The 14,509-nt window shown below is 48.8% G+C and overlaps 1 protein-coding gene across 1 annotated transcript in view; it reads right to left on the bottom strand.

Moving 5' to 3' along the window:
* The window catches only part of LOC136620879 (cytochrome P450 2C14-like), a 43,715-nt gene that overhangs the window by 3,250 nt on the left and 25,956 nt on the right, over positions 1-14,509 (bottom strand). Inside the window, exons 4-7 of the mRNA XM_066595932.1 lie at positions 11,136-11,285; positions 10,416-10,576; positions 9,974-10,150; positions 8,031-8,172 (exon numbers count right to left, since the gene is read on the bottom strand). Of these exons, the coding sequence (XP_066452029.1) occupies positions 8,031-8,172; positions 9,974-10,150; positions 10,416-10,576; positions 11,136-11,285 (630 nt within the window). The remainder of the gene's footprint in view (positions 1-8,030; positions 8,173-9,973; positions 10,151-10,415; positions 10,577-11,135; positions 11,286-14,509) is intronic.

Below are 14,509 nucleotides of genomic sequence, written 5' to 3'. Positions count from 1 at the left end.
AAAAAAATCATTCATGGCCCAATCAGCTATAGAACATTTAATGGCATAATAAACTATTTAAACATTTAAAATAAGAAATCCAATCAAAATGATGTTGCAATAGGTCATAGGTATGTGCGAGATCTCAATGAGTATTAATATCCCTAATAGAGATGAGCGAACGTACTCGTCCGAGCTTGATATTCGTGCGAATATTAGGGTGTTCGGGATGCTCGTTACTTGTAACGAGTACCACGAGGTGTTTCGGTTACTTTCAGTTTCCTCTCTGAGACGTCAGCGCGCTTTTCTGGCCAATTGAAAGACAGGGAAGGCATTACAACTTCCCCCTGTGACGTTCAAGCCCTATACCACCCCCCTGCTGTGAGTGGCTGGGGCGATCAGATGTCACCCGAGTATAAAAATCGGCCCCTCCCGCGGCTCGGCTCAGATGCCTTGTGAGTTAGCTGAGGGACAGTGGTATCGTGCTGGAGCTGCTGTAGGGAGAGCGTTAGGAGTTAGTGTAGGCTTCAAGAACCCCAACGGTCCTTCTCAGGGCCACATCTAATAGTGTGCAGTACTGTGTTAGCACTGTATTTTTTTTTTTTTTTCAAAATTGGATCTGCAGAGCATTGCGCCCTGCAATAGGGACAGAAGTGGTGGTTAGGCAGGGAGAGTGTTAGCAGTGAGTGTAGGCTTCAAGAACCCCAACGGTCCTTTCTAGGGCCACATCTATCTGTGTGCAGTACTGTCCAGGCTGCTGTTAGCAGTGTTGCATATTTTTTTTTTTCTCAAAACCAGCTGTGCAGACCATTGCACCCGGCATTAATACTACAGGGATAGAATTGTGTAGGCAGGGCCAGAAGACCTACATTATTCATTGAATAGACGCAGTGTGGCTTTTCCTTTGAAAAACAAGGGAAAAATTATATTTCGCCTGCCTCTGACAGTCCTCAGGGCTCTGGGTACGTGTGTGCTGCGTGCAGAACGTTAAAAAAAATCAGACGCAGCCAGCTACGTTTTACTGCAGCCTTGCGCCAATTTTTTTCCTGCATGGGAAATCCCTGATCTGCTGTAGCGAATAACTTTGCATCACTGCAGTTCTGTGACACATTTGCAGGGCCACAACACAGTTATTAAACTTAGTAGTATTCATTGAATACACGCAGTGTGGCTTGCCCTTTGAAAAACAAGGGAAAAAATTCTATTTTGGCTGCAGGCTTGCGCCAATTTTTTTCCTGCATGGGAAATCCCTGATCTGCTGGAGCGAATAACTTTGCATCACTGCAGTTCTCTGACACATTTGCAGGGCCACAACACAGATATTAAACTTAGTAGTATTCATTGAATACACGCAGTGTGGCTTGTCCTTTGAAAAACAAGGGAAAATTTTTTATTTTGGCTGCAGGCTTGCGCCACTTTCTTTCCTGCCTGGGAAATCAAATCACTGGTAATACACCATGCTGAGGGGTAGGGGTAGGCCTATAGGACGTGGACGCGGGCGAGGACGCGGAGGCCCAAGTCAGGGTGTGGGCACAGGCCGAGCCAGTGCGTTGGCCAGGGGTAGAGGCAGGGCCAGACCGAATAATCCACCAACTGTTTCCCAAAGCGCCCCCTGCCACCCTGCACAGGTCAAGCTGCTCTACGGTGTGGCAGTTTTTCACAGAGACGCCTGACGACCGACGAACAGTGGTGTGCAACCTTTGTCGCGCCAAGATCAGCTGGGGAGGCACCACCAACAGCATGCGCAGGCATATGATGGCCAAGCACCCCACAAGGTGGGACGATGCCCGTTCACCGCCTCCGGTTTGCACCACTGCCTCTCCCCCTGTGCCCCAACCTGCCACTGAGATCTAACCCCCTCTGAGGACACAGGCACTACCGTCTCCTGGCCTGCACCCACACCCTCACCTCCGCTGTCCTCTGCCCCATCCAGCAATGTCTCTCAGCGTAGCGTCCAGACGTCGCTAGCGCCACAGTTTGAGCGCAAGCGCAAGTACGACGCCACGCACCCGCACGCTCAAGCGTTAAACGTGCACATTGCAAAATTGATCAGCCTGGAGATGCTGCCGTATAGGCTTGTGGAAACGGAGGCTTTCAAAAGCATGATGGCGGCGGCTGCCCCGCGCTACTCGGTTCCCAGTTGCCACTACTTTTCCCGATGTGCCGTCCCAGGCCTGCACGACCACGTCTCCCGCAACATTGTACGCGCCCTCACCAACGCGGTTACTGCCAAGGTCCACTTAACAACAGACACGTGGACAAGCACAGGCGGGCAGGGCCACTATATCTCCCTGACGGCACATTGGGTGAATTTAGTGGAGGCTGGGACCGAGTCAGAGGCTGGGACCGCTCACGTCCTACCCACCCCCCGAATTGCGTGCCACAGCTCGGTGGTGGTATCAGCGGGGGTGTATGCTTCCTCCACTAAACCACCCTCCTCCTCCTCCTCCTACGCAACCTCTGTCTCGCAATCAAGATGTGTCAGCAGCAGCACGTCGCCAGCAGTCGGTGTCACGCGGCGTGGCAGCACAGCGGTGGGCAAGTGTCAGCAGGCCGAGCTGAAACTACTCAGCTTAGAAGAGAAGAGGCACACGGCCCACGAACTGCTGCAGGGTCTGAGAGAGCAGACCGACCGCTGGCTTGCGCCGCTGAGCCTCCAACCGGGCATGGTCGTGTGTGACAACGGCCGTAAGCTGGTGGCGGCTCTGCAGCTCGGCAGCCTCACGCACGTGCCATGCCTGGCCCATGTCTTTGATGGTTCAGCGCTTTCTGAAAAGCTACCCCCACTTGTCATACCAGCCCTGCGCACATTTCCGCAAATCCCACACGCACGCTGCCACCCTGCGGACACTGCAACATCGGTTTAACCTGCCAGTGCACCGACTGCTGTGCGACGTGCCCACACAGTGGAACTCTACGCTCCACATGTTGGCCAGACTCTATGAGCAGCGTAGAGCTATAGTGGAATACCAACTCCAACTTGCGCGGCGCAGTGTGAGTCAGCCTCCTCAATTATTTACAGAAGAGTGGCCCTGGTTGGCAGCCATCTGCCAGGTCCTTGGAAAATTTGAGGAGTCTACCCAGGTGGTGAGCGGCGATGCTGCAATCATTAGCGTCACCATTCCTCTGCTATGCATCTTGAGAAGTTCCCTGCAAAGCATAAAGGCAGACGCTTTGCGCTCGGAAACAGAGCCGGGGGAAGACAGTATGTCGCTGGATAGTCAGAGCACCCTCCTGTCTATATCTCAGCGCGTTCAGGAGGAGGAGGAGGAGCATGAGGAGGAGGGGGAAGAGACAGCTTGGCCCACTGATGACGGTACCCATGCTGCTTGCCTGTCATCCTTTCAGCGTTTATGGCCTGAGGAGGAGGAAGAGGAGGAGGAGGAGGATCCTGAAAGTGATCTTCCTAGTGAAGACAGCCATGTGTTGCGTACAGGTACCCTGGCACACATGACTGACTTCATGTTAGGATGCCTTTCTCTTGACCCTCGCGTTACACGCATTCTGGCCACTACGGATTACTCGGTGTACACACTGCTCGACCCACGGTATAAGGAGAGCCTTTGCACTCTCATTCCCGAAGAGGAAAGGGGTTCGAGAATGATGCTATACAACAGGGCGCTGGTGGACAAACTGATGGTAAACTTCCCATCCGACAGCGCTAGTGGCAGAAGGCGCAGTTCCGAGGGCCAGGTAGCAGGGGAGGCGCAGAGATCATGCAGCATGTACAGCGCAGGCAGGGGAACATTCTCCAAGGCCTTTGCCAGCTTTATGGCTCCCCAGCAAGACTGTGTCACCGCTCCCCAGTCAAGGCTGAGTCTGCGGGAGCACTGTAAAAGGATGGTGAGGGAGTACGTAGCCGATCGCACAACCGTCCTCCGTGACGCCTCTGCCACCTACAACTACTGGGTGTCAAAGCTGAACACGTGGCCCGAACTCGCGCTGTATGCCCTGGAGGTGCTTGCTTGTCCTGCGGTTAGCGTCTTGTCAGAGAGTGTGTTTAGTGTGGCTGGGGGAATCATCACGGATAAGCGTACCCACCTGTCAACCGACAGTGCCGACAGGCTTACACTCATCAAGATGAACAAAGCCTGGATTTCCCCAGACTTCTCTTCTGCACCAGCGGACAGCAGCGATACCTAAGCAATACGTATTATGCACCCACGGATGGAAGCATCGTTCTCTCTCACCATCCAAAACGGGGACATTTCTGCTTCATCAATCTGTGTATAATATTCCTCCTCCTCCTCCTCCTCCTGAAACCTGACGTAATCACGCCGAACGGGCAATTTTTCTTAGGGCCACAAGGCTCACTCATATAATTTTTCTAAACAATTTTTATACGTTTCAATGCTCTTAAAAGCGTTGAAACTTTAACTTGAACCAATTTTTTGTTAAACTGGGCTGCCTCCAGGCCTAGTTACCACTTAAGCCACATTAACCAAAGCGATTAATAGGTTTCACCTGCCCTCTTGGTTGGCCATGGCCAATTTTTTGGATGTACATTAGTACTGTTGATACAGCAATTTTTGTGGCCCCTCGCCTACAGTGTAATCATAGCAATTTCTATGTTCTTCGCCTGCACTCATGGTACAGAAAGGTGTGTGGGGTTGGCCTACACTTTAGCTACATAAATGTAACTTGTGCCTTGTCTATACTGCAGCTACTGAAATGGAACGAAGACTGCGCTCCCACTATACTGCTGCTTCGGAATTGTTACTGGGGCCTGTCTTGAGTGCTACTATTACTGAAATGGAACGCATACTGTGCTCCCCCTATAATGCTGCTAGTGATATGTTAGTGGGGCCTGTCCTAATGCTACGGCTGAAATGTTACTAATTATGGGCTCTGCCTATACCGCTGCTAATGGTATGTCTCTGGGGTGTGGAAACAGAGGCTTCCCAAAGACATGATGGCAGCGAGGCCATTTCCCACCAACGCTGTTACTGTTAAGGTGCATATAACCACGGACATGTGGAGAGGACACGTAGTGCCTCAAAAACATCCCCCGCCACAGCCCACTTAATCCTGGCCACATTCCGAAAACCAACAAAATAAAACCGCGCTACTAGGTCCGCAGTCACCAAGACATTACCACCAACGCGGTTACTGTTAAGGTACATATTACCAGTCTGACTGGGGCATGCAGTGTGGGCCGAAGCCCACCTGCATTAAGCACGACATTACTACCTCAGCTGTGTTGGGCAATGCAATGGGATATTTTTGTGCATCGCCGGTGGGTTCCAGGGAGCCCCCCATGCTGTAGGTGCACACAGAGTTTAACCTACATGTGTCCACTTGTAAAGAACCCCAGTCTGACTGGGGCATGCAGTGTGAGCCAAAGCCCACCTGCATTAAGCACGACATTACTACCTCAGCTGTGTTTGGCAATGCAATGGGATATTTCTATGTACCGCCGGTGGCTTCCTGGCACCCACCCATGCTGTGGGTCCACAGGGAATTATAAATACATCTGTTTCCACTTGTAAAGAACCCCAGTCAGACTGGGGCATGCAGTGTGGGCCGAAGCCCACCTGCATTAAGCACGACATTACTACCTCAGCTGTGTTGGGCAATGCAATGGGATATTTTTGTGTATCGCCGGTTGGTTCCAGGGAGCCACCCATGCTGTCGGTCGACAGGGACTTCACAATAGGGAGTTGTACCTGCCTGTGTCTATGAATTAAAAAGCCCGGTCTGACTGGGGCATGCAGAGACACCTTGACAGAATGAATAGTGTGTGGCACATAGGTTCCCCCTTGCTAAGCCCACGTGTGCAGCTCCTGATGGCGGTGGCACAGGATTCTATTTCTCATTGCTTCTGTACAGCATTGTGGGCTATTGCCCCACCACTTTTAAAGAGGGTCGCTGCCTAGCCATGCCAACCCTCTGCAGTGTGTGCCTGCGGTTCCTCGTCATGGCAGACGCACTTCTAAATAGACATGAGGGTGGTGTGGCATGAGGGCAGCTGAAGGCTGCGCAGGGACACTTTGGTGTGCGCTGTGGGGGGAGGGGGGGGGGCGGTTGGGCAGCATGTAACCCAGGAGAAGTGGCAGTGGAGTGTCATGCAGGCAGTGATTGTGCTTTGTTGGAGGTAGTGTGGTGCTTAGCAAAGGTACGCCATGCTAATGAGGGCTTTTCAGAAGTAAAAGTTTTTGGGAGGGGGGGGGGCCCACTCTTGCCGCTATTGTGGCTTAATAGTGGGACCTGTGAACTTGAGATGCAGCCCAACATGTAGCCCCTCGCCTGCCCTATCCGTTGCTGTGTCGTTCCCATCACTTTCTTGAATTGCCCAGATTTTCACACAAGGAAACCTTAGCGAGCATCGGCGAAATACAAAAATGCTCGGGTCGCCCATTGACTTCAATGGGGTTCGTTACTCGAAACGAACCCTCGAGCATCGCGAAAAGTTCGTCTCGAGTAACGAGCACCCGAGCATTTTGGTGCTCGCTCATCTCTAATCCCTAATCAAAGGGCAGAGCAGTGGTGGGCTACTGGTATGTGCCTGCTGGTGCTCAAGGTGCTCATCCTTTGGCCCCTGGTGAAGAAGCCTCCGTGGCAGGGAAGGCCTCAGGCAGGTTTTGGATAAGAACTACCGCTAGGGAGATAGAAAGGCTCCAGCTCCTTCCTTCCCCTCTGAACCACTCAGGAAGTGCAGTGACATGGCCCAGTGACAGGCCTTGTCGGGAATCTGTCAGATCGGTACATCACCACGGATAGACCACATAATTGTTCTTGCTCAATGGAACTTTTTTTTCGTTAACAATCAGATACCATAAACATCAGTATTCTCTTTTCATCAGTTACGTGTCTGGCACTGGGCTACAGGAGCAGATGGTGCAGAGTCTTTGGTTATAAGCAGCTCCTAGTGCAGATATGCTACAGTTTCTATGTGGCTTGGTTTGAGATTCAGTGTAGACACTTGGTCCCCAAAATTCACCGCAACCCTAGGAAGTACAGCACTTTACCTTCCATCACTCACTACTTCTGTTACTCTGTAGAGCTTCATTAGCTCAGGGGGTTGCTTTGTTACAGGAGGTAACACCTCCCTAGCTATTGCCCTGCACCATCATGCCATTTCATCCAGCACCTGGTTCTAACAAAGTTTAAAAGAGAAGTTACATCAAATAAAAAGCATTTTCTTACCCATAATAAACAGTCTATAACTGTCAGACATGCCACACAACAGTTTGTAACACAAGGGTTCAAGACGCCAATAAAGATCACAATGGAATAATATCAGGCTGCAGCAATGCAAAGAATCCATAATATGGGGCCTAATAGAAACACTCAAACTAATTCCACTCTTACTGAGCATCCAACTTTAAGTTTTACTGATTATGCCATTTCTGTTTTAGGCTAAAGAATAATAATTTGATCATCAGGTGGCAGAACGTTTGCAAAAGTGGGCAGAAATTGATATTTCAGATATTTCACCTCAAAAAAAGAGTAAAAAGTGGAAGGGTTTCTTCCAAATACTTCAATGACCCAGTCTGAATTCAGTAGGAAATTATTTGTAAATCAAGCAGTGGTGTGCTGTATAGGAAGTGACTGGATTTGGTCAAGACTTGTCGCGCATTGTGAAAGGAAGCAAAACACCAGCCCGAGGGATAACCAAATACTTTTAAAACTCAGCCAGAAAAAAAATCTGAAGGCAAGTTCCAAATCTTTGAAGCTGTAAAGAGAACAAAGTGGTGTGTAGTTAAGCTGTAAAACAGTGAGGAAGAGGCTGTGTGATACAGATTACCAAAGGAGGAGGAGTTTTTGACTCCACAAATGAAGGCTAAACACCTTACGTGCATCAGGCAGCTGGCCCTTATTTGTCACTAGGCACAGGAGGTCCAGTGCCTAGGGCGACCAGAGCAGGGAGGGGCGGTCCAGGAGCAGCCAGTAATTTTTTAATTCATTTTTTTGGCAGGGTTGGTCCCCTGACCTCAGTCAAACCTCGGTCTCATGTCATTTCTCTAAATAGACACCAATAGTCATAGCATTTTCTCGACAACACAGTTAACATTTTCATCCCCCCTTCAAGTAGCTTCATAGGTTCTTACTTTGAATCTCTGGATATCGCATCATTAGCAAGAGGCCCCATCTCAGAGTTGTAGAAGTCGTCTCCAGTCCAGCAACAAATAAATTAGACACAAGCATGGCTAAATTGTCATTGTGAAAGTATCTCTCAGATTCAGGATTATTCTGGAAGATCAACAAATGACATTAGTGAAGAACTGTATTATTACCTCCAGCCACCAATTTTAGTCTGTCCTACCCTGACACCATTTATCTTTGTGCCTTACTGCTAAACTCCCTCTCCCCTCTCTCCTCCCCTTCATCTGTCTGCAATAGGACGCTGTGGGATGGGGGCGAAGCTTAGCTCTGCCCCATCCCCTCCCATGGCTGGCTGTGGAAAAGGGGCAGGGAGGGGGCGGTAGCTTAGCTCTTCCCCTGCCCCACCCCCTCCCATTGCAAACATCCGGAGGGGAGAAGAGGTGAGCCAGCAAGACGGAGGGAAGGGGGATGCATATACGGTGAGGCATATACGCCGAACCTGTGCATCACATGGTAGCGTATATTGTCCAGCCGTGAAAATGCCTCCTGATATACGCTTGTGTGAATAAGCCCTAAGGGAGGCAGATACACTTAAAGTTAATAGGATTTTTGTGTTCGGTACTATAGTTATGTTATACATCAAAGGACATCCAAATATTTGATATCGTTATGTTCAGGGCAGAGGCATAGCTTGAAGCGTTTGGGCCCCAATGCAAAACCTGTAACAGGGCCCCCAAATATAGTGCTTTATTCATAGTATTGGGCGCCTTATGAGCTCCCTACGGCTCCTGGGTCCGGGTGCAACTGCATCCCCTATAGTTATGCTCCTAGTTCAGAGAGGATTACAGGATTATTTTGGGGGGGAAATATTATTAACAGATCTAACTATTTTAAAACAGCACAAAAAAACATATCAGGAAAAACTATATTTTTTCTTATTTCTGAACATGATTCTGCTAAACGAAAAAAAAATCTACAAAAATAATAAAATATCCATATTATCATCGAAAATAAGAAAGCCCCCCTCCCCCTCCCAACAAAAAAAACAAAACATTTTGCGGTTAGATATGTTAACTTAACTACACACAAAAATATCTTTTCATATCCGTGTACTGTCTATATTTGCAACTGACTACACACTGACCCATTCCAGTCAACGGGGCTATACAGACAGGGAGCGTTTTTCTTTAATCAGTCCGCATATAAAAGATCCCTCCCAAAAAGCTAAGAAAAATATCATGCCCTATTGTGGTTTATGTCACACATTCAAGTCAATGCGGCACAAAGAAAATGAAAAATAGAGCGCAGATGGGGGAAATAGACATGTATTCAGAACTCAGATTTTCACTGATCATTGGATGGTTGGTAAGCAATTCTAGAGAAAAAATATTAGGTCTCCTTGTCTTTCAGTTATTTTCCACATAGTGTTGGAGGAAAAAAACAAAACAAAACACAATATCGAGCATGTTCTATTCTACTCCAACTCCTCAGATGACAGTCACCTACTTAAGTTAGTGCGTGCACTCAACAATGGAGGACCTATGGAGGACAATACTGTACTCAGTTCTTCACTGATCTCTGCTAAGCAATTCTAGAGAAAAAAACCTTGGAAAAATCCTGAAGGAGACCCATGTGAGGTGGGAAAACAACAAACAAAACAGATGACACAACGATCACACATGGATGTAAAACGATGGACACACCCAATGCATATTCATGTCACAGACACACACATGGATTAAAATCAGTCCAATTTTTACGCACCAAAGTCAGACACGCACATTTGAATAAGTCCTTTGGATTCAGTATTTCAAAAGGTGAAATTTTACTTGGGGCACAAAGGCCCAAAACATCCTCTGGTTATGAAAAGGTTAATGTATTCGTATAAACACTGGACTGTATCTAACAAGGCTTCTTTGTAACATCTCAGATGAGAATTAAAGGTTACCTCCAGTTGCTTTATCAGAAAGGCATCGATTAAGTTGCCCTGATGATTTACGTCCAGTTGACTCTTCTGCTTGGTGAACGTTTCCGTTATAAAGTTTTTTAACTGTGAATTATTTTTGAAAACTGTTCGATGACCTCCAGGTAACCAGCGGATTATGTTCGGATACATGTTATATAACTAGTGGGAGGTAAAACACACAAGGGTTAATCACAATACCAACACCTAATGTCAAGGGTAGCAATGAACAAATCTTTGACGATTCCCTATGTGATTGACCCCTGTTTCATCATCCGGTCATTTCTAGGTTCCATATTCTTTGCCAATTTCTTGATGGTGGTTGGAGCTCCATTTTTCACATACAGAGCTCCGAATCTCCAGCTATAGAGTAAGAAAAATGAAATTGCTTTTACAAGTAATCTTGACTCTTTAATGTAAAACTTACGGCAACCATTGGGCTTCCCAAGAGCTTGAAGTTTTCATTAACTAAACTTATGAGTGTAAGGATTGTAGGATCTCCATGATCGAAGCGGTGGCCAAGCAATATAGAAACTATGATATTGACCACAGAGGTGTTAATGATGGGCGTATTCTCAAATGGCTTTCCTACAAGAAAAACAGAACTGCGAAATAATATTGTCCATTAAATTCATGATGCTTCCATGCAACTTGAAGGTTCTCCAAAACCAGAATAGGACTAACCTGAAGGTACAGGAAACCTGTACAATTTCCATACAAAACCGAGAGACCAAAAATTGTGCCACCTTCCATCCGATGCTGTATGTAGGAAAGGATAAGGAAGGAAGTGCTGCTGCTAGGAGAGTATATCTCATTGTATATAGTCCATTGGAGCTTGTATGACTATATTACTGTCCTCAGGTACACAGATACAGTTGAATACAACCTTGGATCTGTCAGCTCTCTTCTCCAAGATTCATCTTGTTACCCTCGGCTTGATAAAGAACTTGGAAGGTGGGTGAGGGTCTTGGGAGGGACCACACATGGAAGGTTTCACTAAGAGTCATGATTATTGTGAGGGGTCATGAAGGGTGTGGTTTAGTGTAGAAAGGGTCATTACTTACTATAGAAAAATTTATCACTGCATGCTACAGGAGCTGTCCCTCTGTATAAAATAGGAGTATGGATTGTACATGGAACTTCTTACCTCCGTATGATTTAAAGATCTCTACTAATGAATCACATTCTTCATTTATCCGTTCTTCTAATGATTTCTTTCCCATCCCAAAGTCTTTCAATGTTGAAATAGTAAATCTTCTCATTACTTTCCAGTTTTCGCCATTAGAAAAGACGATACCTCAATAAAGATAATATCAAAAACAGTGTTATTCTGGATTATTGGATGTGGAGTTAAAGGTAACCTGACACCAGGTTCATGTGGCGTGAACCATGGGGAACATAAACCTGGGACAAATATGGCCATTGGGCCCATGTATGTTTTATTCTAAAACTTTGCTGTGTTTCAGAAGAAACATACTTAGAAGTTTGACTCTGCAACTGAAACAAGGGGGTGCCTTTAACGTCTAGAGTAGAGATGAGCGAGTGTACTCGTCCGAGCTTGATGCTCGTTCGAGTATTAGGGTACTCGAGATGCTCGTTACTCGAGACGAGCACCACGCGGTGTTCGAGTCACTTCCATTTTCTTCCCAGAAAAGTTTGCACCGTTTTCTGGCCAATAGAAACACAGGGAAGGCATTACAACTTCCCCCTGTGAAGTTCCACCCTATCCCACCCCCCTGCAGTGAGTGGCTGGGGAGATCAGGTGACACCCGAGTATATAAACTGGGGCCGCTCGGCACAGATGCACGTTGAGAGACATTAGGGAAAGTGCTGTCCTGCTGTAGCTGCTATAGGGAGAGTGTTAGGCTGTTATCTTCGTCTTCAAGAACCCCAACGGTCCTTCTTAAGGCCACATCTGACCGTGTGCAGTACTGTTGAGGCTGCTTTTAGCAGTTTTGCACATTTTTTTTTTGTATATCGGGCATGCAGACCATAGCGTCCTCAGTCTGCAGTCATTTTACTGAGTATAGGGGCAGTACTGGTGAGGCAGGGACAGTGGTAAAGGGAAAGAGATATACTGGCTATATAGGCAGTGGGCTTTTTCAAAAAAATTGGGAAAAAATCTTTGGGCTGCCTGTGACCGTGTTCAGTTTACTGCGTGTCTGCTGGGGGTAGTAGTCGCTCACTAATACCCAGCTAGGTGTTACTGCAGCCTTGCGCATAATTTTTTCTGGCTGTACTGTGCTTTCAATAACCACAGTCATCCTCCAACAGGGAAATCCATATACAGGCTATATAGGCAGTGGGCTTTTTCCCAAATTGGAAAAAAATACTATATTTGGGCTGCCTGTGACCGTCTTAAGTTTACTGCGTGTCTGCTGGGGGTAGTAGTCGCTCACTATTACCCAGCTAAGCGTTACAGCAGGTTTGCGCATAATTGTTTCCTGGCTCTGCTGTATCTGTTATATGATCGCCGTCATCCCACCAGAGGGAAAGAGTATACATATAAACGCTGCATACGGTGTCTGTCTGGTTTTTCACCTCACCATCTTAAAAAATTGAAGCAAAATACTTAAGGCCTACCACTGGCCTTTGGCCACTTGACTGGTTCTGCCCTGTGAATTCCAGTAGCTCAGTCATACGCACCAAAGTCTGACTACAGGCTTGCGCATAATTGTTTCCTGGCTCTGTTGTGCGTTCCGTAAGCGAAGTCAGCCTCCAACCACAGGCCAATAAGCAGCACATTTAATTACAGCGTTCTGTTTCTGCTCTACTCGTAATACACCATGCTGAGGGGTAGGGGTAGGCCTAGAGGATGTGGACAACGACGCGGAGGCCCAAGTCAGGGTGTGGGCACAGGCCGAGCTCCTGGTCCAGGTGTATCGCAGCCGACTGCTGTGGGATTAGGAGAGAGGCAAGTTTCTGGGGTCCCCAGATTCATCTCACAATTAATATGTCCACGCGGTAGACCTTTATTAGAAACTGAGCAGTGTGAGCAGGTCTTGTCGTGGATGGCAGAAAGTGCATCCGGCAAACTATCCACCGTCACCACCCAGTCTTCTACGCCGTCCACTGCTGCATCCCTGAATCCTCTCACTGCTGCTCCTCCCTTCTCCCAGCCTCCTCCCTCCCAGCAAGGCAGGCAGGCTCCCAGGAACTGTTCTCTGGTCCCGGCCTTGAGTGCGAAAAAACGGATCCTCTATCACCTGAGGAGTTTCTCATGACCGATGCAAAACCTTTGGAAATTTCCCGGGGTCCGGGTGAGGAGACTGGGGACTTCCGGCAACTGTCTCGAGCTTTCAGTGGGTGAGGAGGACGATGACGATGAGACACAGTTGTCTATCAGTGAGGTAGTAGTAAGGGCAGTAAGTCCGAGGGAGGAGCGCACAGAGGATTCGGAGGAAGAGCAGCTGGACTATGAGGTGACTGACCCCACCTGGTTTGCTAAGCCTACTGAGGACAGGTCTTCAGAGGGGGAGGCAAGTGCAGCAGTAGGGCAGGTTGGAAGAGGCAGTGCAGTGGCCAGGGGTAGAGGCAGGGCCATACCGAATAATCCACCAACTGTTTCCTAAAGCGCCCCCTCGCGCCATGCCACCCTGCAGAGGCCGAGGTGCTCAAAGGTGTGGCAGTTTTTCACTGAGAGCGCAGACAACCGACGAACTGTGGTGTGCAAGGTTTGTCGTGCCAAGATCAGCCGGGGAGCCACCACCACCAGCCTCACCACCACTAGCATGCGCAGGCATATGATGGCCAAGCACCCCACAAGGTGGGACGAAGGCCGTTCACTGCCTCCGGTTTGCACCACTGCCTCTCCCCCTGTGCCCCAACCTGCCACTGAGATCCAACACCCCTCTCAGGATACAGGCACGACCGTCTCCCGGCCTGCACCCACACCCTCACCTCCGCTGTCCTCGGCCCCATCCACCAATGTCTCTCAGCGCAGCGTCCAGCCGTCGCTAGCTCAACTGTTTAAGCAGAAGTACGCCGCCACGCACCCGCACGCTCAAGCTTTAAACGTGCACATTGCCAAATTGATCAGCCTGGAGATGCTGCCGTATAGGCTTGTGGAAACGGAGGCTTTCAAAAACATGATGGCGGCAGCGGCCCCGCTCTACTCGGTTTCCAGTCGCCACTACTTTTCCCGATGTGCCGTCCCAGCCCTGCACGACCATGTCTCCAGCAACATTGTACGCGCCCTCACCAACGCGGTTACTGGCAAGGTCCACTTAACAACGGACACGTGGACAAGCACAGACGGGCAGGGCCACTATATCTCCCTGATGGCACATTGGGTGAATTTAGTGGAGGCTGGGACCGAGTCAGAGCCTGGGACGGCTCACGTCCTACCCACCCCCAGAATTGCGGGCCCCAGCTCGGTGCTGGTATCTGCGGCGGTGTATGCTTCCTCCACTAAACCACCCTCCTCCTCCTCCTACGAAACCTCTGTCTCGCAATCAAGATGTGTCAGCAGCAGCACGTCGCCAGCAGTCGGTGTCGCGCGACGTGGCAGCACAGCGGTGG

Source organism: Eleutherodactylus coqui, chromosome 1, assembly GCF_035609145.1.
Source record: "Eleutherodactylus coqui strain aEleCoq1 chromosome 1, aEleCoq1.hap1, whole genome shotgun sequence".
NCBI lineage: Eukaryota > Metazoa > Chordata > Amphibia > Anura > Eleutherodactylidae > Eleutherodactylus > Eleutherodactylus coqui.
This window is presented reverse-complemented; position numbering and strand designations above follow the sequence as displayed.